General features: G+C 47.8%; 1 protein-coding gene across 4 annotated transcripts in view; it reads right to left on the bottom strand.

Moving 5' to 3' along the window:
* LOC119975076 (multidrug and toxin extrusion protein 1-like) overlaps positions 1–25,259 on the bottom strand; it is a 66,399-nt gene that overhangs the window by 18,976 nt on the left and 22,164 nt on the right. For all 4 annotated transcript variants that reach the window (XM_038814584.1, XM_038814580.1, XM_038814581.1 and 1 more), the window contains exon 9: positions 20,225–20,338. In XM_038814584.1, the coding sequence (XP_038670512.1) occupies positions 20,225–20,338 (114 nt within the window). The remainder of the gene's footprint in view (positions 1–20,224; positions 20,339–25,259) is intronic.

The raw sequence follows: 25,259 nt of genomic DNA, 5'->3' as shown, positions 1-25,259 counted from the left end.
ATAATCTTTATTGTCACAAGTAGGCTTACATTTACACTGCAATTAAGTTACTGTGAAAATCTCAATCTCGCTGATACCTAAGAAAGACAAAGACCCAACGGTATGTGGGTCATACAGACCTATCTCACTGCTGAACGCAGACGCCAAAATACTGTCCAAAATCCTAGCCAAAAGGCTAGAAGTCTGCCCATGACTGGAAAGGGATCCACAAATGGAACCTCACCAGTCTGACGGAGGAAGTAAAAAAGGACCTGCAAAGATGGAACACACTCCCACTCTCCCTCGCGGGGAGAGTCCAGACGATCAAAATCAATGTACTGCCCAGGTTCCTCTTCCTGTTTAGATCCAATCCGATCTACATCCCCAAGGCCTTTTTCAAAGCGCTGGACAAACTAATCATGGCATTCGTATGGGGGGGGGGGGGGGGGGAAAAATGCTAGGATCCCAAAGAAGGTCCTACAAAAAACACCATACTGGACACAACAAGGAAGAAATGGGAGGAGGACCTGGGGATTGAGATAGGGTGGGGACTCTGGAGCGAAGCACTGCATAGGGTCAACTCCACGCCACGTGCGCAAGGCTCAGCCTGACGCAACTAAAAGTGGTACATAGAGCCCACTTAACAAGAACCCGAATGAGTAGGTTCTTCCCGGAGGTGGAGGACAGATGTGAACTGTCCCAAAGAGTCCCGGCCAACCACGCCCACATGTTCTGGTCTTGCCCCAGACTTGTGGAGTACTGGACAGCCTTCTTCGAGGCTATGTCCAAAGTGGTGGGGGTGAAGGTGGAGCCATGTCCGATAGTGGCGGTCTTCGGGGTTTCAGACCAGCCAGATCTATTCCTGGGGAGGAGGGCGGGCGCCCTTGCCTTTGCCTCCCTGATTGCCCGCCGTAGAATCCTGTTTGGCTGGCGGTCAGCAGCACCACCCAGAGCTGCAGACAGGCTGTCCGACCTCTCGGAATCTCTCCAAATGGAGAAAATCGAATTCGCCATCCGAGGGTCAGACGATGGCTTCCACAGAACGTGGGAGCCATTCACGCGACTGTTCCGGGACCGGTTTGTGGCCAAAGAACAAGAGGAAGAATAGCCGGGTGGCCAAGAATCAGTGGGAAATGGTTGGGAGTCGGGGGAAGGTAGCCAGGGCATGGAGGGGAGAGATGGACTGGGAGGGAGGTAGGGGGGTGGGGGGGAGGGGGAACGACTAAACCTGAAGAGGGAGGGGCAAACCACAGGGGAGGGGGGGGGGGGGGAAGACAGCTAAACCTGGGGAGAAGGAGGCAAACCGTAGAGGGGGGAGGGGGGAAAGAGGAGGGCCGGCGGGGGGCAGGGAAGCGGGAGCCAGAGGCAGGACACGGGATGCCAAAACGTGCATGACATCTCCAGGAGCGGGGAACGAGGAAACTGGAGATGGAGGACGGGAGGAGTGGCAGAAGCGGGGGCGAGCGTGGGACGGCAGCGAGACCCGTCCGGGAGGGGCGGGCGACAGCAGCACACAGCACAGACAAATATCGCACACTGTGATTTTCTCCCCGGCACCCAAAGGTGTGCTTGCTCCCCCCAGTCCCCTCCCCCCCACAGGCAGTCGCCTACTTATGTGGGGTGGGTAATTTTGCCAGATGTACAGAGCTGTCGCTGTCGAGCTGGTGCACAATACCCCACAAGTTATTCCATTTCATATGTTATTGTATTTTTTTTAATTTTGGGGTGTGCCCTTCTCCTCTAAATGTGTGTATATATATATATATATATAAAAAAAACATTTATTTAAAAAAAGTTACTGTGAAAAGCCCCTAGTCGCCACATTCCAGCGCTTGTTCGGGTACACAGAGGGAGAATTCAGAATGTCCAATTCACCTAACAGCACGTCTTTTGGGACTTGTGGGAGGAAACCGGAGCACCCGGAGGAAACCCACGCAGACAAGACATGAGAGAACGTACAGACTCTGCACAGACAGTGACCCAAGCCGGGAATCACACCTGGGACCCTGGCGCTGTGAAGCCATAGTGCTAGCCACTGTGCTACCGTGCCACCCAAGACTTGCATTAAGGAGTCAGGACAAGCCAAAGCGCTGAAAATAAAACAAATTCATCACAGCAGTCACTTGTCGATATGTTGGAAAGTGCAGCACTCAGATTCATGCACAGCAAACTCCCACCGGTGGAAATGACTAGATAATCTGTCTATTTTACTGATGTTGGTTTTGGGATGCATAAAAATCGGTCAGGGCACCGGGAGAACCAGGCTCCGCTTTGAAATAACACAGGATTTTTCATTTAGAAAAGAACCTCCACCTGTGTGGAGTGCTGGCAGTGCTGTACCAATCCCTGGAGTTTAGTTTAAACATCGCAGGGGGTGACACCAACTGAGCCACGACTAACTCAAAACTAGAAGGCCACTTCTGAACATTTACCCCGCCAGGCAAATTATTCCACAACACATCAAGCACGGGACGTCATTTAAAATAATTTTTGTTAACTTATATCTGGTCTTCATTCTGAAAAGTAATATTCAGGGTTTAACTTCTGCAAGCATTTTAATATATTGTATACACAAAGCTTTCCCCGCAAACATCCAAAAACACGGCAGTTTTCTCATGGTGAATTGGTCATTCCGAGTTCTCCCTCAGTGTACCCGAACAGGCACCGCAGTGTGGTGCCTAGAGGATTTTCACAGCAACTTCATTGCAGTGTTAATGTGAGCCTACTTGTGACACTAATAAAGATTATTATGCATGCTGGTGACATCCAAAATGATCTCACCACCACCTCCGTTAATTGTCTCCAAATGATCAGTCTGCTTATCCAACATCCAATACTGAATAAGCAGAAATGTCTCCCACTTAAATGTTACAGTAAGAAGTCTTACAACACCAGTTTAAAGTCCAACAGGTTTGTTTCAAACACTAGCTTTCGGAGCACTGCTCCTTCCTCAGGTGAATGAAGAGGTATGTTCCAGAAACATATATATAGACAAATTCAAAGATGCCAGACAATGCTTAGAATGCGAGCATTTGCAGGTAATTAAATCTTTACAGATCCAGAGAGAGGGGTAACCCCAGGTTGAAGAGGTGTGAATTTTCTCAAGCCAGGACAGTTGGTGGGATTTCGCAAGCTCAGGCCAGATGGTGGGGGGTGAATGTAATGCGACATGAATCCAATATCCCGGTTGAGGCCGCACTCATGTGTGCGGAACTTGGCTATAAGTTTCTGCTCGGCGATTCTGCGTTGTCGCGCGTCCTGAAGGCTGCCTTGGAGAACGCTTACCCGGAGATCAGAGGCTGCAGGCCCTTGACTGCTGAAGTGTTCCCCGACTGGAAGGGAACATTCCTGCCTGGTGATTGTCGCGCGATGCCCGTTCATTCGTTGTCGCAGCGTCTGCATGGTGTCGCCAATGTACCACGCTTCGGGACATCCTTTCCTGCAGCGTATGAGGTAGACAACATTGGCCGAGTCGCACGACGGGATGTTAGGAATACCGAATCCTCATCTTTGACCCTTGCTCCAAACTCCATTCTCCAGTCCACATCCTGACAACTGTTGAAGCTGGGCTAGCCTTTGCACAGCCTTGGTGTCATGTTTGACCCCAAAAGAAGCTCCCAACACAAATCCGCACCATTACTAAAACCATCCGTTTCCACATCCATAGCACTGTCTGACTCTATCTGCTGCTGAAAACCTCATCCATGTTACCTTTAGACTCGTCTATTGTAACACTCCTGGTTGGTCAGCAACATTTTACCCTCTATAAACTTAAGGCCATCCAAAACTCTGCTACCTGTTTATTACAAACTCTGGAAATTATAAGACCGTCTCCTTTGGGGTTGGGGATGTAATATCCTATGAAATCTGTCTGGAGACAAGCCCATGTAACCTGTGTAGTATGGAGACAACCTCAAAAAATCAAATTGAAAGTAAGGTGCACATTTTAATACCTTAAGACAAAGGGCAGGCAGCTGGCCGAGCTGTGACTCGGCCCTCAATCTCTAAAAGTCAGTCGGACAGAGAGATTTGGAGACAATCATCCACAACAGATACTGCTGTGCCAGGACTGTTTTGGGGTTAATGATCAAGCAGAGTGCTGGTGAGGACAGATCAATTTGAAGAAACAAAGTTTGCAGGGAGTCAAAGACCAAAGAGTCACCATGAGGATGCCGTACTACTGGAAGTCCATTTCATTATGCTCAAGAAGGTTGAGTGAAAGAGGGCTTTGTTCAAAAGGACACAAGAAGATACACCCTCGTCAGGGTAGGGAGAACAAAAGCCAAGAGGAGTTTGGGACTTCATAACACAGGACTACATTTCCAGTGAGTGGAGGGTGACATATAAGCAATGGGGTTTTCGATTGTGTTCAAAAATGAAAAGGGAATGTAGCCACCTAAGATGGACACTGGGCTAACAAAATGGAGAACTGCTAAGGCTGTAGGGAGAAAACAGTCATAGCCAGGACAAGCAGTCTGCAAAGGCTAATTAGCATTCTGCACGTAGCGAAACTAGTTTATGGCCAGGTGGAAGATCTCAACCAAAGGTGCAAATAGCAAAACGCTTTGCATAGTAATGAGGCAATCCAGATCTGGGCACACACAATAGCAACATTTGGGTTTGAATGGATACTTTGAGTGGACGCCCAGACGAAACGGCACCAGAAGTATCCATCACAAAAGACCCTAGAGACCGCCCCACCCATCGAGAAGAAACCCTCAGATTGGGGGATTTGTAAGATATCGATTGGGAAATGGCCCAATCGATACATGGCAGGTAAACATAGAACATAGAACAGTACAGCACAGAACAGGCCCTTCGGCCCTCAATGTTGTGCCGAGCAACGATCACCCTACTTAAACCCACGTAACCCGTATCCCAACAATCCCCCCATTAACCTTACACTACGGGCAATTTAGCATGGCCAATCCACCTAACCCGCACATCTTTGGACTGTGGGAGGAAACCAGAGCACCCGGAGGAAACCCACGCACACACAGGGAGGACGTGCAGACTCCACACAGACAGTGACCCAGCCGGGAATCGAACCTGGGACCCTGGAGCTGTGAAGCATTGATGCTAACCACCATGCTACCGTGAGGCCCCAAAGGCCCGCCCCGAAAAGGCACGGACATTGGGGGGCCTATAAAGGTAGACCCCGCACATGGTTCTGTCTGTTTTTGTGCTCCGGCTTGGACTGCTGCTTTGACTCCGGCCCAGATCTGCTGTTGTATCCTGACTCCGACTCCAGCCGTTGATCCTGTCTCCCATCACCAGCCGTTGAGCACCAGCCATCGTTCAGTAAGTGCCAAAACGACGCTCGCTACGTGAACCCGGCATTACTTATACAGTATTCGACTATTAGTGAACAGAAGGTGCAGACCAGAAAGGAACAAAGGCCTTGTCCCCTGACCTTGCTGGTTCCTACTTAGATAAGTATTTAGTCGTTTAATAGTAGTAATAAGTATTAGTCTTTAGCGTATGCATGCGTATTTATTATATTTGTATAATAAATATTAATCGTTTGAACTTACTAATCGGTGTATAGTTTTATTACTTTGAACCTGACCTTGAAATACTTGTGAGGTGTCTAAATACGGCACCTGGCGACTCCGAGCTGAAAATACACACACAGAGCTGTAGCAGTGTTAAGCACACGGCCTTTAAACGGAGGCGTGTTAATACACTCCAATAAACGCGTAATACACTCAAGTAAAACGTGCAACATTTAGTGGCGACATCCTGACGGGACGCGGTTACAAGTGGCACCCCCACTCCGTCGAGGACCCTGAAATTTGAATTAGAAATCTGGTAAAGAAAAAGGAAAGAAATCACAAGTATTCAAGGTGTTCAAACGAATAAACGTAATTCGGAAGTGTGTTTAGTGCATGCGTACTAACAGGGTTGTAAGGAAAACCTGAAAGCATTTTTGTTGCGACAAACTTTCGGGAGTTTTGTGAACGGAACATAGCATAAGCCTTACCCGTTTCGTGAGACATAACCTCAACACCCCCTGTTCCAAATTTAAGTGAGTCAGAGAAAATGGCCATGCAGGCAATGGAACGCCTCATGAATCCAGAACGGTTTGTGGTCGCAGCGACCAGCAGTAGCCGAGTAGGTCAGTGTCCCGTGCGGGAGCTGGAACTCCGCAAGTATCTGCAAGGAAAGGGATGGCCCCTTTGGAACGAGTTCTGTATGAATGAGACGACAGGTCCCGGAAGTATAGGACATACTTGGTGGGAGAACCTCTCTCAAATTCATAAGAAAACCCTTAGTAAAGCACGCAAGCCGATGGCAATCGTGTCCTGTTTGGCACAATTGCGAGGCACAGAGGAGGTCGTTCAGACGCTCCGGGCAGAATTAGAAGAGAGAAATCGGATGAGTAAAGTGGATGTCAGGGACATCGAGAAAGAAAATATGGATCTTAGAGGGAAGTTGGCAGATAAAGGTAGAGAGGTGGATGATGCCAAGAGGGCACATCAGTCTTGTCTAGCCCATCTCAGCAGTTCCCAGACCCAGTACGAAAAGGCCTATCAGGACGTGCAACGTGCCGTCCTGATAAGAGAAGAATCAGAGAAGCAGGTAGAGGCTTTGCAGAGACAATGCTCTGACCTAAAGGCAGCTTTAAGAGCACTCCATGCTGCCACCACAGAACAAAGACAGAGTACAGTAGACCATGCAAAATGCAGGAAGCAGATTGCGGAGCTGCAATCGCTGCTTTCAGTGCAGAATGGGTTCCAAAGCACCTTTGGAACGCAGTTAGATGAAGAGAATGCCCCAGACTGGAAGGAATTAAGCAAAACAGCGCAGCGTTATGTTCAGGGAACATGTGCGCCAGCAGCGCAGCAGAAAAGACAAGCACCCCAACCCCTCCACAGATCAGATAGTTACCGCACCAATGAATTGTAGCCACCTAAGATGGACACTGGGCTAACAAAATGGAGAACTGCTAAGACTGCAGGGAAAAAGCAGTTTAGCCAGGACAAGCAGTCTGCAAAGACTAATTAGCATTCTGCATGTAGCAAAACTAGTTTATGGCCAGGTGGAAGATCTCAACCAAAGGTGCAAATAGCAAAACGCTTTGCATAGTAATGAGGCAATCCAGATCTGGGCACACACACAATAGCAACATTTGGTTTTGAATGGATACTTTGAGTGGACGCCCAGACGAAACGGCACCAGAAGTATCCATCACAAAAGACCCTAGAGACCGCCCCACCCATTGAGAAGAGACCCTCAGATTGGGGGATTTGTGAGACATCGATTGGGAAATGATCCAATCGATGCATGGCAGGTAAAGCCTGCCCCGAAAAGGCACGGACATTGGGGACCCCTATAAAGATAGACCCCGCACATGGTTCTGTCTGTTTTGCTCCGGCTCCGCTGTTCTTGCTCCGGCTTGCTGCTTTTGCTCCGGCTCCGCTGTTGACCCCATTGCTGTTGTATCCTGACTCTGACTCCAGCCGTTGATCCTGTCTTCCATCACCAGCCGTTGAATAGAATAGAATAGAATAGAATAGAACAGTACAGCACAGAACAGACCCTTCGGCCCTCGATGTTGTGCCGAGCAATGATCACCCTACTTAAACCCACGTAACCCGTATCCCAACAATCCCCCCATTAACCTTACACTACGGGCAATTTAGCATGGCCAATCCACCTAACCCGCACATCTTTGGACTGTGGGAGGAAACCGGAGCACCCGGAGGAAACCCACGCACACACAGGGAGGACGTGCAGACTCCACACAGACATCGTTCAGTAAGTCCCAAAACGACGCTCGCTACGTGAACTTATACAGTATTCGATTAATAACGAACAGAAGGTGCAGCCCAGAAAGGAACAAAGGCCTTGTCCCCTGACCTTGCTGGTTCCCACTTAGATAAGTATTTAGTCATTTAATAGTAGAAATAGGTATTAGTCTTTAGCGTGTGCATGCGTATTTATTATATTTGTATAATAAATATTGATCGTTGGAACTTACTGATCGGTGTATAGTTTTATTACTTTGAACCTGACCTTGAGATACTTGTGAGGTGTTTATATACGACACCTGGCGACTCCGAGCTGAAATTACACATACAGAGCTATAGCAGTGTTAAGCACACGGCCTTTAAACGGAGGCGTGTTAATACACTCCAATAAACGCGTATTACACTCAAGTAAAACGTGCAACATTTAGTGGCGACTCCGCCGGGACACGGTTACAAGTGGCACCCCCACTCCGTCGAGGACCCTGAAATTTGAATTAAAAATCTGGTAAAGAAAAAGGAAAGAAATCACAAGTATTCAAAGTGTTCAAACGAATAAACGTAATTCGGAAGTGTGTTTAGTGCATGCGTACTAACAGGGTTGTAAGGAAAACCTGAAAGCATTTTTGTTGCGACAAACTTTCGGTAGTTTTGTGAACGGAACATAGCGTAAGCCTTACCCGTTTCGTGAGACATAACCTCAACACCCCCTGTTCCAAATTAAAGTGAGTCAGAGAAAATGGCCATGCAGGCAATGGAACGCCTCATGAATCCAGAACGATTTGTGGTCGCAGCGACCAGCAGTAGCCGAGTAGGTCAGTGTCCCGTGTGGGAGCTGGAACTCCGCAAGTATCTGCAAGGAAAGGGATGGCCCCTTTGGAAAGAATTCTGTTTGAATGAGGAGATAGGTCCCGGAAGTATAGGACATACTTGGTGGGAGAACCTCTCTCAAATTCATAAGAAGACCCTTAGTAAAGCACGCAAGCCGATGGCAATCGTGTCCTGTTTGGCACAATTGCGAGGCACAGAGGAGGTCGTTCAGACGCTCCGGGCAGAATTAGAGGAGAGAAATCGAATGAGTAAAGTGGATGTCAGGGACATCGAGAAGGAGAATATGGATCTTAGAGGGAAGTTGGCAGAGAAAGGTAGAGAGGTGGATGATGCCAAGAGGGCACATCAGTCTTGTCTAGCCCATCTCAGCAGTTCCCAGACCCAGTACGAAAAGGCCTATCAGGACGTGCAACGTGCCGTCCTGATAAGAGAAGAATCAGAGAAGCAGGTAGAGGCTTTGCAGAGGCAATGCTCTGACCTTAAAGCAGCTTTAAGAGCACTCCATGCTGCCACCACAGAACAAAGACAGAGTACAGTAGACCATGCAAAATGCAGGAAGCAGATTGCGGAGCTGCAATCGCTGCTTTCGGTGCAGAATGGGTTCCAAAGCACCTTTGGAACGCAGTTAGATGAGGAGAATGCCCCAAACTGGAAAGAGTTAAGTGAGACAGCGCAGCGTTATGTTCAGGGAACATGTGCGCCAGCAGCGCAGCAGAAAAGACAAGCACGCCAACCCCCCACAGATCAGATAGTTACCGCACCAATGAATCCAGTCACCACCCAAAGAAAGGCGACCACAGAAGGCGCACCCGATATTACCTACACCACCCCCTTAACTGTAACCCAACTCAGGGACGCGTGTGAAAAGATCACTCCGTTTCTCCCCACCGCAGACCCCCACCAATTTTTCGCAAAAGTAAAGCAACAGGCAACCATGTACGGCCTGGATGAGAGAGAGCAGGTTAAACTCACGGTTCTGAGTTTAGACCAATCGGTAGTAGCAGCCCTCCCCGACCCACAGAACGTTGGCGGAGGCACCCTAGAGGAAATGCACACCTCCATTTTAGATGCCATATGGTATAATCGAGGTGACCCAGTAGAAGGACTTAATAAGTGCCGACAGAAGAAAACCGAGCACCCCACAGCATTCGCAGGAAGGCTGTGGATCCATTTTAACGCAGTTTTTGGCGATTTAAACAGAGCCCATTTGAACCGAGAAAACATGGTTAAATGGACGCGCACCATAATTTCCCATGCCACAGATGCAGGACAGAGCGCTTGCAACAGCTATGACCCCTCAGAAGAGGCCCAGAATGAGAAGTGGGTCTTGAAAAGATTGTCCCGCGCTTGGGAGCAATCAGTTCAGGGCAGAGGCAAAGTGAAATCCCCAGAAGAAGCTCAGGCTGCAGCGGACATACAGGCAGTGAGAGCGCACCAAAACCCCGCGTGGGTGAATGAAGGAAAGAACAGCCCTCCACAGAAGTCGCAGGAATGCTACAACTGTGGCCAGTTAGGACATTGGGCTAAGGAATGTAATGCACCCCAGAGATCACAGAGAGGCCAGCAGACAGGCACTCTGAATAGGAATAAAGCCAAACCAATCCATAGTATAGGGATACAGTCAGGACAGACCAATGTGGACGGGACGGACTGCCGGTGTTCCGGCTCCCCCACTTGGGTCTGTGACACTCTTTGGGATCAATCCGGAAGACCGGTAGTCACAGCTAAGGTTAGAGGGAAGCCCATAGAGTTACTTTGGGATACAGGAGGGTCCCGCACCACGATCAATTCCACCACCACGGCACAGGCAGACACGTGGCCGACCACCTCCACCATCACACTTAGCGGTTTCACAGGACACTCGCAGCAGGGACACATTACAGCACTCGTAGCAATCCAGCTAGGGAACATTTCCACCAAACACCCCGTCGTATTAGTAAATCTTCCCCGGACAGCAGAACACATACTAGGGATAGATTTCATGAATGCCCATAGCCTGTCGTTCGACCCAGTTAACCAGTGTGTCTGGCGAATGGCAAGATCGGACAGAGCACCCGCTACCCTCACAGTAGGAGACCACGCTAATCAGATTAGCGCAGTAGGAGACTATTCATTTGACTTGACTACACTAAACACGGACAGACAAGTAAAGGCAGTATTACACAAACATAGGACAGCATTTGCCAGTCACCGGCACGACTGTGGCAGAATGACTGGACAAATTCACGTTACCGGACCTGACCCCCGACCACAGAAACAATACAGATTTCCCCTAGAAGCAGAGGGAGAAATAGAGAAGGTAATAGGTAGCTTATTGGAGCAAGGTGTGCTTAGAACAGTAGCCTCGACCAATAATGCCCCTATTTGGCCAGTGAGAAAGCCCGACGGATCATGGCGTCTGACCATTGATTATCGGGAACTCAATAAAGTAACCCCAGCAGTAGCCCCCACGGTAGCAACAAGTCCCGAGACCATGCTCAAACAGGGACTCAACTCCAAATATTTCACGGTATTGGACATTAGCAACGGCTTCTGGTCAATCCCATTGGCAAAGGCTTGCCAGTACAAATTTGCCTTCACTTTCAAAGCGCAACAGTATACGTGGACATGCCTTCCACAAGGATTCCACAATTCCCCCTCCATTTTCCACCGACAGCTGGCGAATAGTTTAGAAAAATTTTCCCGCCCCGAATGTCTGGTACAGTATGTGGACGACCTACTACTGCAGACAGACACAAAGGCAGAGCACATTACGCTTCTGGCCGAGCTCCTGGAACTTTTAACCTCAATTGGCTGTAAGGTTAACCCAAGAAAGGCCCAGATTTTGAAAACAAAGTGATGTATTTGGGTATAGTCATCACGCACGGCAAACGCGAGATCGAATTCAAAAGAATTGATTCGATTGTCAAATTGCCCCTTCCCCAGAATGTTTCAGCCCTCCGGTCGTTTTTAGGACTGGTTGGTTATTGTCGGAACCACATCGACGATTTCGCGACAAAAGCCGCCCCACTCTCAGACCTCCTTAAGAAAGGAGCCCCCTGGGAATGGCTTCCGCAGCATACAGAGGCTGTGGAGGAGTTAAAGAAAGCCCTTAGCGCAGCACCCGCGCTACAAGTCCCAGACCACCTTTCCCCCGATGCAATAGAGGTAGCGAGCACAGATCTGACCCTCTCGGCCGTGTTACTCCAGGAACGGCACGAGCAGCTAAGACCAGTGGCTTATGCCTCCCGACTCTTAGACCCAGTGGAACAAGGATTTTCAGCCTGTGAGAGGCACCTCCTTGCAGTTTTCTGGGCAGTTCAGTACTTTTCTTACATTACCGGACTCAACCCCATCACCATTTTGACCGAGCACACCCCCACACAGTTACTCCTAGACGGTCGACTGAAGGACGGTTCAGTTAGCCAGATTAGGGCAGCTAGGTGGACACTACTCTTACAAGGACGGGACATTACGGTCAAACGGACCCGGACACACACATTTTTAGCCGACAACCTCCAATACCCAGGACAGCCCTATGACTGTGAAATTGTAGCACCCCTACACAACACAGGACCCTTCATAGCGAAGACACCCCCCAGGAAGATAGGGAACCCAAGACAAAGCCCCCAACACACAGACACGTGTGGACCACTACGGATATACGTGGACGGTTCATCCACGGTTTTAGAAGGTGAGCGTATCACGGGATGCGGCATCTATGTCGAGGACGCGCAGGGTCGCGCACTCGAAGAAATAGCGTTAAAATTGCCAGGTCACTTAGGCGCGCAGGCAGCAGAGCTCGCGGCCATAGCATATATAGTGGACAACCCCGATTCTTTCCCCAGCCCGGCGGACATATATTCGGACAGTCTATAGGTCTGCAATAGTTTGACAGATTTTCTACCCCTGTGGAGGACACGAGGTTTTGTCTCCGCAGACGGGAAACCCCTTCCATCAGCCCCTTTACTCCAACACATTTTAGATAAAGCGAAGGACAGAAGCTTCGGCATCATAAAAGTTAGAAGCCACCATAGGTCATCCCCCCCTGGGAATGTAAAAGCCGACGCACTGGCTAAGGCAGGTTCCAGGCGAGGACACTTGTGGACACCCCCAGCTAGCGCACCAGCTAGCGCCCCTGTGAGCGCAGTTCAAGTCTCACAGACTGATATCAAGGATTTAGCTGAAGCACAGAAGCAGGATGAGGATCTCAGGGAGATTTTTAAAGGCAACTTTGTGCCTCAGTTTGACAAATTCAGACACGCACTGACCACACATGAGGGTGTGATCATCAAGGACCAGCTTTATGTGGTCCCGCAGCAGGACAGAAATCAAATGATTGCTTTGTTCCATGACGGGCATGGACATCAAGGAATCGACACGACCACGAGGCACCTCAGGCAGCTCTGTTGGTGGCCTAACCTAAGGACAGATGTAACTCACTACATCGAGAATTGCCTTATTTGCGCCCAGAATAACCCGGAGAGGCATTCTAAAAAGGCACAGCTTCGGCACACTCGACCAGTTAATGGCCCCTGGACAAACCTCCAGATCGACTTTATAGGACCATTGCCCCCTTGTAGGAATGGCTATAAATACGTTCTGGTGGTAATCGATACCTTTACCAAATGGGTAGAGGCATTCCCCTCCAGAACGAATACAGCTAAGACAGCTGCAAAGATCCTGACCCACCACATCTTCACGAGATGGGGTTTACCCCGAAGTATTGATTCGGACCAGGGATCTCACTTCACAGGACGTGTCATGAAGAACGTCCTGACAATATTCAGCATCAAACAAAACTTTCATATTGCGTATCACCCACAGTCCAGCGGGATTGTAGAGCGCATGAATCGGACCCTAAAATCCACACTTAGAAAAATGGTTCAAGAGAACAACTCAACATGGGATTCAGTGCTCCCATTCGCACTCATGTTCATCAGAAATACAGTTTCAACTTCCACAGGATACACACCACACACACTCATGACCGGACGCCCTATGAAAGGTACAGAATTCCTTTTAGGACTGGACATGACTAGCCCCGAAGTGACGGCCCTCACACACGAAAAGAGAGTTAAAGACCTGGTTGAGACTGTGAGGTCTGCACAGATTGCAGCCGCAGTTCAGCTAGGGAAACGGCGTAGACAAAGCACAGCATGCTTTAACAAGACCGTACACCCCACAGAATTCCAGGTTGGGCAACAGGTAATGCTATCTGTATACAACCCCAGCAGTTTTTTGGCACCAAAATATTCCGGCCCATATTCAATTTCGGATAAAATTAGCCGCTCAGTTTACAAGATAAAATATCCTAATGGAAAGACCGCGTGGTTCCATATTAACCAGCTAAAGGCATATGGAACACAGTCCAACCATGCACACCATGTCCTGCTAGACGCAGCAGAACACCTCGCCCCACCCACTAGAGACACGTTTCCACCATCCCCCTCACAGACCAGTTCTTCATCGGACTCGCCCACGACTCCACCCACTGACCATGACAGACCACGCCCTGAAACGCCCACAAGCTGCCGCAGCAGAGACAGCGATACAGACACTGACTCTGAGGACAGCCACAGCACACCACACTACAGCCCACACTGCAGCGACTATGACCCCGACTCCAGTGACCCCACGGAAGTCACTTACATTAAAAACCCAGACCCACCACCCGACCCCGACTACCCCGACAATACACATTCACTTTTAGACCCACTACTCTGGCACAGGGACAATTCGTACCGACTTGTCCGCAACGACGAAAGTGACCCCCGGTCACATAATTCAAGATTTCATGCCTGATCCACACAAGGGTGTGGGATCCGGGAGAGCAGGACGACACGGTGTCTGAATCCCGATACGGCAACCCCTTTGTGACCCTGTTCACAGAGACAGAGGAAAAGTGAGGTGTCCAGATGATGTAAAATAGGAACCGCTTGAGGGAAGCGATGTCCTTTCTGATGGAACCTGCACGTATGTTTTGTTTGTCAGTTTATGTTGTTTGTTTCATTGTTACTGGTTCAGTTGGAGGCTGGACACCTTTTCAGCTGAAAAGATTGTGACCACCTCGCACGCACTTTAGTTTGTCCGCAGATACCTCTGAGAACTTTCTATGGTGAGCAGCTCACCTTATCGGCTATAATGTCTGAAGCCCAGCTCAATTTTCAAAAGGAGCATCTTGGCTCCTCCCTTGTTTTCAGGTGCCCCTCTATTCAGCGAATAGAGGCTGCAAATCCACGGTAAACACACTCTTGCCCGTTTAATCCAGGTTACTCAGGCAGTGGACAAACGGCACTGAGGACCCGCCCTGTCTGAGAACCCACTTTGGTCAGCCAAGCTCGGGTATGGCACAGCACGCCCTACCCGGGGATCCCATTCAAATCGTACCCGTAGCGGCCCATACGCAACCCATTCGACCTTTTCTTTCAAATTTGTTTTCATTTTTCGTTAGGCAGCCCTTAGGCCGCCATCCCACATGCTATTTACATCCAGGAACATTCGGATGGTAAATTAGCAAAGCCTGCGAGACGGCTCGCAGGAGGAAAGTTGTTAGGTGTATTCTGTTCATTAAATTCGCTTTTGAAAAAAAAAATGAGGGGAGTCACAGGGTGTGACTTGGCCAGTCATTTTAAAGGGTCAATTGGAATTAGAGGACAGATACACTAACAAGTACGGATATTAAACTGTGTATTGAAAGATACTGTGCTTGATCCCATAGCTTTCAAAGGACGAAAGAGGGTTCACAGCAAGGATCGGCCATACAGGAGGAAGAGAAAGAGAACGAAGAGAAGACCATGATGGAAGCCTGCTTATTACTGTTAAATGTTATATTTGTATGGAAGCAAGACACGTTTTCCCCACAACCCCCGCCGTCAATGTTTCCCTCACACCAACTCCCCCGTGCTCAGCTCTGATCAGTGAAGTTCAGACCTGGTGCACAAAATTTATGACATGGTACTCCATGTCATATGTGATTGACTCACTGCTAGTGATCGCAATCCTCTGCATAATCGTACAGATCCTCAGGTTAAGGAAGTGGAAGAGGAGAGCCTCCCGTTCCTGCCCCTCAACCGTCTATGGAGTTCGATCCCCTATTTTTCGGTTTCATCAATCCCCTTTGCCCCTTGATGAATAAAGCACTATGTGAATAAAAAAATACCCATGTATTATATTGTTCTGAACTCGACTGCCGAGTCAGAAAATGTTATGTAATGTGGTATGAATGAATAAGGTTTAGACTGTAATAAAATGTTTAAGGTAAGATAAGGATAGTTATGATAGGTAGAGGTTCCCGGTTTGGTAATGCATGTCCCCTTTGACATAGCGCCAAGTAGAGATGTCAGGTAAAAAAAATTTTCTTCCCATAGTCAAGGACAGAGTAGACGCCCAGGAACTTGCCCAGGTCAGGGAAGTCAAAGAAGGCACCCAGAGGCACTCGAAGCAACGTGCATCAGTGATCCTTCACAATTTTTTTATTGTGAGATCACAAGGAGGGAATGTAGCCACCTAAGATGGACACTGGGCTAACAAAATGGAGAACTGCTAAGGCTGTAGGGAGAAAACAGTCTTAGCCAGGACAAGCAGTCTGCAAAGGCTAATTAGCATTCTGCACGTAGCGAAACTAGTTTATGGCCAGGTGGAAGATCTCAACCAAAGGTGCAAATAGCAAAACGCTTTGCATAGTAATGAGGCAATCCAGATCTGGGCACACACAATAGCAACATTTGGGTTTGAATGGATACTTTGAGTGGACGCCCAGACGAAACGGCACCAGAAGTATCCATCACAAAAGACCCTAGAGACCGCCCCACCCATCGAGAAGAGACCCTCAGATTGGGGGATTTGTAAGATATCGATTGGGAAATGGCCCAATCGATACATGGCAGGTAAAGGCCCGCCCCGAAAAGGCACGGACATTGGGGGGCCTATAAAGGTAGACCCCGCACATGGTTCTGTCTGTTTTTGTGCTCCGGCTTGGACTGCTGCTTTGACTCCGGCCCAGATCTGCTGTTGTATCCCGACTCCGACTCCAGCCGTTGATCCTGTCTCCCATCACCAGCCGTTGAGCACCAGCCATCGTTCAGTAAGTGCCAAAACGACGCTCGCTACGTGAACCCGGCATTACTTATACAGTATTCGACTATTAGTGAACAGAAGGTGCAGACCAGAAAGGAACAAAGGCCTTGTCCCCTGACCTTGCTGGTTCCTACTTAGATAAGTATTTAGTCGTTTAATAGTAGTAATAAGTATTAGTCTTTAGCGTATGCATGCGTATTTATTATATTTGTATAATAAATATTAATCGTTTGAACTTACTAATCGGTGTATAGTTTTATTACTTTGAACCTGACCTTGAAATACTTGTGAGGTGTCTAAATACGGCACCTGGCGACTCCGAGCTGAAAATACACACACAGAGCTGTAGCAGTGTTAAGCACACGGCCTTTAAACGGAGGCGTGTTAATACACTCCAATAAACGCGTAATACACTCAAGTAAAACGTGCAACAGGGATTTTCAGGAATGTGGGAAATTAACGAGATTAACAGTGATTTGAGATGAAAATAGGATAACGGAGAAGTAACAACACTAGCAGGCACATAAAGGAATACTGGGATGTGATTTGCCCAGTAACAAGATTAGCAGGAGTCTAGAGACATTGAGGTGTGACTGGCCATATCAGAAACATTGTTGACCAAAGGTCAGTGGGGCTTTACAAATACTTCTAAAGGCAAGGAATTTGAATGAGGTACAAAGCAGAATCCACAGGTGGGAATATCAAAGAAATTGAACAGTATAACTGCGAGCACCCTCAAATGGGGAAGGTGGCTAGTTCTCCAAACAACAGACAGTCTAGTTCCACAGAGGCCTGGCCCAGCTAACATTTAGAACGTTGGAGATTGCAGACATTCCATTGCAGATATTCTCCTCAAATAAATATGCTTCATTGTTTATGCAACAACTGGACTGAAGTACATTACTAAGAACTACTGCTTCAAGTTATCCTTTGGGGTTCTGAGACACTCATGCAAGCAACATCAGTGAGGTTCTTAAGAGGTTACCTTTGCTGTAGTATTGTGTATTAGTCACCTACTAGGCAAGTGGTGTTGATGTTGATTTTAGTTTGTTTGTTTCAGTAAATGTCAAAAAATGTGAAATCTTGTCACGCGATCCTTAATTTAAAAAAAAAAAAATTTAGAGTACCCAATTCATTTTTTCCAATTAAGGGGAAATTTAGCCTGGCCAATCCACCTAGCCTGCACATCTTTGGGTTGTGGGGGAGAAACCCACGCAAGCACGGGGAGAATGTGCAAACTCCACACGGACAGTGACCCAGAGCCAGGATCGAACCTGGGACCTCGGCGCCGTGAGGCAGCAGTGCTAACCACTGTGCCACCGTGCTGCCCTCACGCAATCCTTAATTGATTGGTCATCTGATATTTTATTGTCACATGTGCCGAAGTACAGTGAAAAGTATTTTTCTGTGGCCAAGGGAATGTACACAGTATGTTTATCGTAGACAAAAGAATAAACGACAGAATACATTGACAATGATACATCAACAAATAATGATTGGTTACAGTGTGGAACAAGGGGCAAACAAGAGCAGCACAGGGCGCTGTGAATAGTGTTCTTACAGGGAACAGATTAGTCCAAGGGAGGGTCATTGAGGAGTCTAGTAGCTGTGGGGAAGAAGCTGTTCCTTGCATGAGCCACTGTGGAAAATTTATATCCCTTTTAAGTTTCCAGTCTCTACAGGGACCATAACACGATGTCCTTAACTGAACAAAGTTCCATTCACTCATCGCCCCTGTGCTGAGTGGCTGACAATGGCACCCGTCAAGCAGTGTCTTGACTTTAAAATTTTCAAATCTCCCCATCACTTTGCTCCTCCCCATTTCGGTCATCACCTCCAAACCCACAACCAGTTGAGATATCAGCACGCTCCTAATTCTGGCCTCAAAGCATCCCTTTATCATTTGTGGCAATACCTTCAGGTGCCAGGGCCCCACACGCACTGAAATTTATACCTCATACCCCTCTGCCTCGGTTTCCCCCTTTACGGCACTTCTCAAAACCAAACTTGCTGACCAGAGTTTTTGACCATCTGCCTTAACATTATCTTATGGGGAGCTCAGTCTCAAATTTCTGTTCAATAATGCTCCGGTAAAGCAACATGGGAAATTTTATAATATTAAAAGAAGCTATAGAAATACAAGTTATTGTCTTTTTTGGTAGTCCGTAGAATCAGAGGTTGAGTTTCGTGCAAAGTTTTCCTGAAAACCCATCCCGCTTATAGCCTGAATCATTCATGGGCACCAACTCAAAGTTGCATATTCCCTTTGTATCTGTTGACCTGAACTGTACATGGAACCTGTGCTATTGCAGAATTTCCAAAAATATTGTTACCTCACCCCATTGTTCAAACACCGAACAGTAACAAGTTTGACTATTACTCAGAGTCTCCCAGTCCCGGTCTCCTTCAGCTGCCTTGGCCTCGAAACTTTAAAATTTCCTCCCGAAGCTGCTTCGCTTCTCTACCCTTCTATTAGAACATAGAACATAGAACAGTACAGCACAGAACAGGCCCTTCGGCCCTCGATGTTGTGCCGAGCAATGATCACCCTACTCAAACCCACGTATCCACCCTACACCCGTAACCCAACAACCCCCCCCCTTAACCTAGGACACTACGGGCAATTTAGCATGGCCAATCCACCTAACCCGCACATCTTTGGACTGTGGGAGGAAACCGGAGCACCCAGAGAAAATCCACGCAGACACAGGGAGGACGTGCAGACTCCGCACAGACAGTGACCCAGCCGGGAATCGAACCTGTGAAGCATTTATGCTAACCACTATGCTACCGTGCTGCCCCTTTAGGTTTTCTTTAGGACCCTTTGTAAATCCCACCTTTGGAGCAAGCTGTCGGTCGCTGGTCCTAGCATCTCCTTAAGACGGCTCGGCATTCAACTCTGCTTGATAACGTTCCAGAGGATTGCCTTAGGACAGTTTGCTAGGTTAACAGGCGCTTTATAAATGCAAGCTGCGGTATTTATGTACCATTCCTGTAGCGTGAGCCGCGTGCTCCCCATACCACAATCTGTTAAAAGTTGTGGGTCAGGTGAACTCCATGATACACTTTGGGATTCTCTAAACACTGACCCATAACACCATGGTGACTGACCGCTCCACCCTGGGAAAGAGTGCCTGCCCATCCACTCTATCCATGCCCCTCATAATCTTGTAGCCCTCTATCAGGTCACCCCTCAACCTCCGTCTTTCTAATGAAAACAGTCCGAGTCTATTCAGCCTCTCCACATAGCTAACACCCTCCAGACCAGGCAACATCCTGGTTAACCTCCTCTGCACCCTCTCCAAAGCCTCCACATCCTTCTGGTAGTGTGGCGACCAGAATTGTGCGCAATATTCCAAGTGCGGACTTACCAAGGTTCTATATAACTGTAGCATGACTTGCCAGTTTTTATACTCGATGCCCGAGACAAACGACTAGACTTCCCGCCGCGCTGAAGGCCGAGACGGAAAAAAAAAAAGTGCAGATTTCAGATTTACGGATAAATGATATTTGACCTGCACACTGAACAAAGAGGGCTTTCACTCCTTAATTATTACAAAGAAAAGGAGTCAGGGGTTTCAAAGAGGAAATGTTGGTTTATTCACCTGCGAGGATAATTCCAATTTCATAGGTCCACCATTCAATACACAACATCAGCATGCTCGGTATTGCCAGCCGTATAAAACAGCCCCACTCCTGCAGACAGTCTGTGGACCATCCTAGACAAGAACAAAGTGGTACAGTTGACACAATATACAAACAAATATAGAGGAGATTAAAAAGGAGAACAGAAGGGAAGAGCATAAGACCATAAGAGGAGCAGAGTTAGGCCACTCGGCCCATCGGGTCTGCACCACCATTCAATCATGGCTGATATTTTTCTCATCCCCATTACCCCGGATCTCCTTACTAATCAAGAACCTATCTATCTCTGTCTTAAAGACACAGTGATTTGGCCCCCACAACCTCCTGCGACAAAGAGTTCCACAGATTCACCACCCTCTGGCTGAAGAGATTCCTCCACATCTCTGTTTTAAAGGATCGTCCCTTTAGTCGGAGATTGTATCCTCTGCTTCGAGATATTCCTACAAGTGGAAACATCCTCTCCACGTCCACTCTATCCAGGTCTCGTAATATCCTGTAAGTTTCAAGAAGATCCCCCCTCACCCTTCTAAACTCCAACGATAACAGACCCAGAGTCCTCAACCATTCTTCATACGACAAGCTCTTCATTCCAGGGATCATTCTTGTGAATCTCCTCTGGACGCTTTCAAGGTCAGAACATCCTTCCTTAGATATGGGTCCCAAAACTGCTCACAATAATCCAAATGGGGTCTGAGCAAAGCCTTACACAGCCTCAGAAGTACATCCCTGGTCTTGTATTCTAGCCCTCTCGACATGAATGCAAACATTGCATTTGCCTTCCTAACTGCTGACTGAACCTGCATGTTAACCTTAAGAGAATAATGAATAAGGACTCCCAAGTCCCTTTGTGTTTCTGATTTCCTCAGCATTTTCCCATTTAGAAAATAGACTATGCCTCCATTCCTCCTTCCAAAGTGCATAACCTGACACTTTTCCACATTGTATTCCATCTGCCACTTCTTTGCCCACTCTCTTAGCTTGTCCAAATCCTTCTGCAGCCCCCTTGCTTCCTCAATACTACCTGTCCCTCTACAGATCTTTGTATCATCTGCAAACTTAGCAACAGTGCCTTCAGTTCCTTCTTCCAGATCATTAATGTATATTGTAAAATGTGGTGGTCTGAGCACCGACCCCTGAGGCACACTACTAGTCACCGGCTGCCATCCTGAAAAAGACCCCTTTATACCCACTCTCTGCCTTCTGCCAGTCCACCAATCCTCTATCCATGCCAGGATCTTATCCTGAACACCATGGGCTCTTAACTTATTTAACAGTCTCCTCTGTGGCACCTTGTCAAAGGCCTGCTGGAAGTGTCAATAAATCACGTCCACTAGTTGTCTAACTTTCTTGTTACCTCCTCAAAGAACTCTTGTTTGTCAGACAAGACCTCTCTTTGACAAAGGCGTGCTGAAAAAGTCCTATTTTATTATACACTTCCAAGTACTCCCCGATCTCATCTTTAATAATGGACTCTAAAATCTTACCAATGGCCAAAGTCAGGCTAACCGGCCTATAATTCCCCATCTTCTACCTTCCTGCCTTCTTAAACAGCGGTGTTACATTAGCCACTTTCCATCCTCTGGGATCTTTCCTGTCTCCAGAGATTCCTGAAAGGTCATCACCAATGACTCCACAATCTCCACAGCTTTTAAAGGATTCCCAATCCTCTGGCTTCCCACTAATCCTCGCCACTTTGTATGCTTTTTCTTTTGCTTTTATGCTGTCCTCGACTTTCCTCGTCAGCCATGGATGCCTTGTCCTCCCCTTAGCATGTTTCCTCCTCCTTGGAATTAATTTCTGTTGTGCCTCCCGAATAACCCCCAGAAACTCCTGCCATTGCTGTTCCACTGTCTTCCCTGCGAGGCTCCTTTTCCAATCAACTCTGGCCAGCTCCTCCCTCATGTCTTTGTAGTTACCCTTATTTCATTGTAATACCGTTACATCTGACTGCAGCTTCTCCCTCTCAAACTGCAGGGTAAATTCTATCATATTGTGGTCACTGCTCCGTAAAGGTTCCTTCAAATTAAGTTCCCTAATCAAGTCTACCTCATTACACATCACCAAATCCAGAATTGCCCGTTCCCTAGTAGGCTCTGTCACAAGTTGCTCAAAAAACCCATCTCTTAGACATTCCACAAATTCCTTTTCTTGGGATCCACTACCAACCTGATTTTCCCAGTCCAGCTGCATATTGAAGTCCCCATGATTATTGTAATATTGCCTTTTTTACATACCTTTTCTATCTCCTGATTTATTTTCTGCCCCACATCCTGACTACTGCTAGGGGGCCTGTACATAATTCCCATCAAGGTCTTTTTACCTTTGCGATTCCTCAACTGCACCCACAGAGATTCTGTGCCTTCTGATCCAATATCGCTCCTTGCTATCGATTTAACTTCATTCCTTACGAACAATGCAACCCCACCTCCTTTGCCCATCTGCCTGTCCTTTCGATAGGACACATTTCTTTGTATATTTAGATCCCAGCCCTGATCCCCTTGCAGCCATATCTCTGTGATGCCCACAACATCGTACCGGCCAATTTCAGTGTGCGCAACAAGCTCAATTACCTTACTCCGTATACTGCGCGCATTAAGGTACAACACCCTCAGTCCTGCATTGTCCACCTCCCTTCTCACCTTTTTTGCTCTACCCGAGGGTGATGGTTTTTATTGTTGATTTCTCCTTCAGTTATTACACCTGGTAAGCTCACATTCTGGTTCCCACTCCCCTGCCATACTAGTTTAAATCTCCCCGAGTGACACTAGCAAACGTCCCAGGCAGGATATTGGTGCCCCTCCAGTTTAGATGCAACCCATCCTTCTTGTACATGTCCCACCTGCCCCGGAAGAGACACCAATGGTCCAGAAATCCAAAACACTCCCCTCCTACACCACCAGTTAGTTTAGCCACGTGTTTAGCTGAACTATCCTCCTATTTCTAGCTTCACTGGCACGTGGCACAGGGAGCAATCCCGAGATTGCAACCCTCGAGGCTCTGCTTTTTAGCTTACTGCCTGAACTCTTCCTGCCTATGACGTTAGTACCCATGTGTATTGCGACCTTTGGCTGTTCACCTTCCCACTTCAGAATGTCCTGTGTTCGTTCAGAGACACCCTTGGCCCTGGCACCAGGGAGGTAACATAAGAACATAAGAACTAGGAGCAGGAGTAGGCCATCTGGCCCCTCGAGCCTGCTCCGCCATTCAATTAGATCATGGCTGATCTTTTGTGGACTCAGCTCCACTTTCCGGCCCGAACACCATAACCCTTAATCCCTTTATTCTTCAAAAAACTATCTATCTTTACCTTAGAAACATGTAATGAAGGAGCCTCAACTGCTTCACTGGGCAAGGAATTCCATAGATTCACAACCCTTTGGGTGAAGAAGTTCCTCCTAAACTCAGTCCTAAGTCTTCCTGGAGTCTCTTACATGTCCACAGAAGCACGTATCTGTGCCCCTAACTGTATCTATCCCTCTCCTGCACTTTGCCCTCCCCTGCTGAGCAACAGAGCAAGTTGTGGTGACACTGTTCTGGCTGCTGTTGTTTTTCCCCCCGATAGGCTATCCCCCCCCCAACAGTATCCAAAACGGTGTACCCGTTAGAGAGGGGTACAGCCACAGGGGCAGGAAGATAAAAGCCAAGGTTCACGTTATGAATTGCAGACTTCACAATAAGTTGAATTTATACCAAGTTGGCGATATCCGATCACGCCCGCCATGCAATCTCACCGAGTGAACGTGAACTGCTTCTCCGACAAAGAAAGGCACAAAACGCTGGTGATAGGACGTTGGCCTTGCTGCAGTTTCTATAACCATTTTAGAACATAGACTGGAGCGAGAGCAGGAGCATATGGCCATGAGAATTGCCCAGCCAGCCCTGACTGGTCTCCTACAATAACTCAAAGACTTCCTCATGGCTCGTTGCTTGAGAGAACCCCATGCTAGTCCACAGCACCCTCTCCTTCTTTTATGGGTTTCCACCTTCTGGCTCAATTTAGTAACGCTTCAGAAAATACATTCATAACTTTCAAATCCTGCTATCATTCCTGATCCAGTGATGGGGAAATACGCCACTCAAGTGATGAAGTCAGCCACATTAAGATTAAAAAGAATGATTTGGGGGATAATGAACCGGAGTTGCGAGGATAAAGTTGGAGAGATTCGGTCTGCTTTCCTTTTGGGGAAATGAAGGCCGAGATGAGACCTGATAGAGGTATTCGAGATCCGGAGTGGTATGGACAGGGTCAACAGTGAGACACTGTTCCTACTCCAGAGGGCACAAATTCAAAATAATTGGCAAAAGGAGCAAAGTGAAGAGGTAGGAAAGCCTTTCACCCAAGAGGGTGGTTGGAGTCTGGAATGAACTGCCCGAGAGATTCGATCGAGGCATTCAAAAGCCAATTGGATGGCAATCTGAAAAGAAAGAATCTGTGAGGTTATGGGCTAAGGCAGGGGTGGGCAAACTACGGCCCGCGGGCCGCATGCGGCCCGCCAAAGGTCTTTATGCGGCCCACCAAGTCATTAAAAAAAAAAAAAAAAATTTAAAAAAAAAAAATAAAATTTTTTTAATAAATTTTTTTTTAAGGTTAATGGGGGGGGGGCCTGTTGGGTTACTTACTGATATAGGGTGGATACGTTGACTTGAGTAGGGTGATCATTGCTCGGCACAACATCGAGGGCCGAAGGGCCTGTTCTGTGCTGTACTGTTCTATGTTCTATATGAGGCGCCCAGAATCAGAACCGGGTGAAGTAATAATTTTACTTAATATACTATGCGGCCCTTTAAAATTGTGAATTTCTGAATGTGGCCCTTGCACGGAAAAGTTTGCCCACCCCTGGGCTAAGGGGAGCACGACTCGGTAGAGAGAGCCAGTGCAGACTCGATGGAAGGAGTTTGAACACCGAGTAGCAACTTGATCAGACTTGACTGTAATCCCGGGCAGTCATACCTCTCCTGGCATTCCCCGCCTCAACTCTCTCAGTTCGCACTGAA

This window comes from Scyliorhinus canicula, chromosome 12, assembly GCF_902713615.1.
Source record: "Scyliorhinus canicula chromosome 12, sScyCan1.1, whole genome shotgun sequence".
In the NCBI taxonomy this organism is placed as follows: domain Eukaryota; kingdom Metazoa; phylum Chordata; class Chondrichthyes; order Carcharhiniformes; family Scyliorhinidae; genus Scyliorhinus; species Scyliorhinus canicula.
Note: the sequence above shows the minus strand (reverse complement) of the source record. Positions and strands in the feature narration are given on the sequence as shown.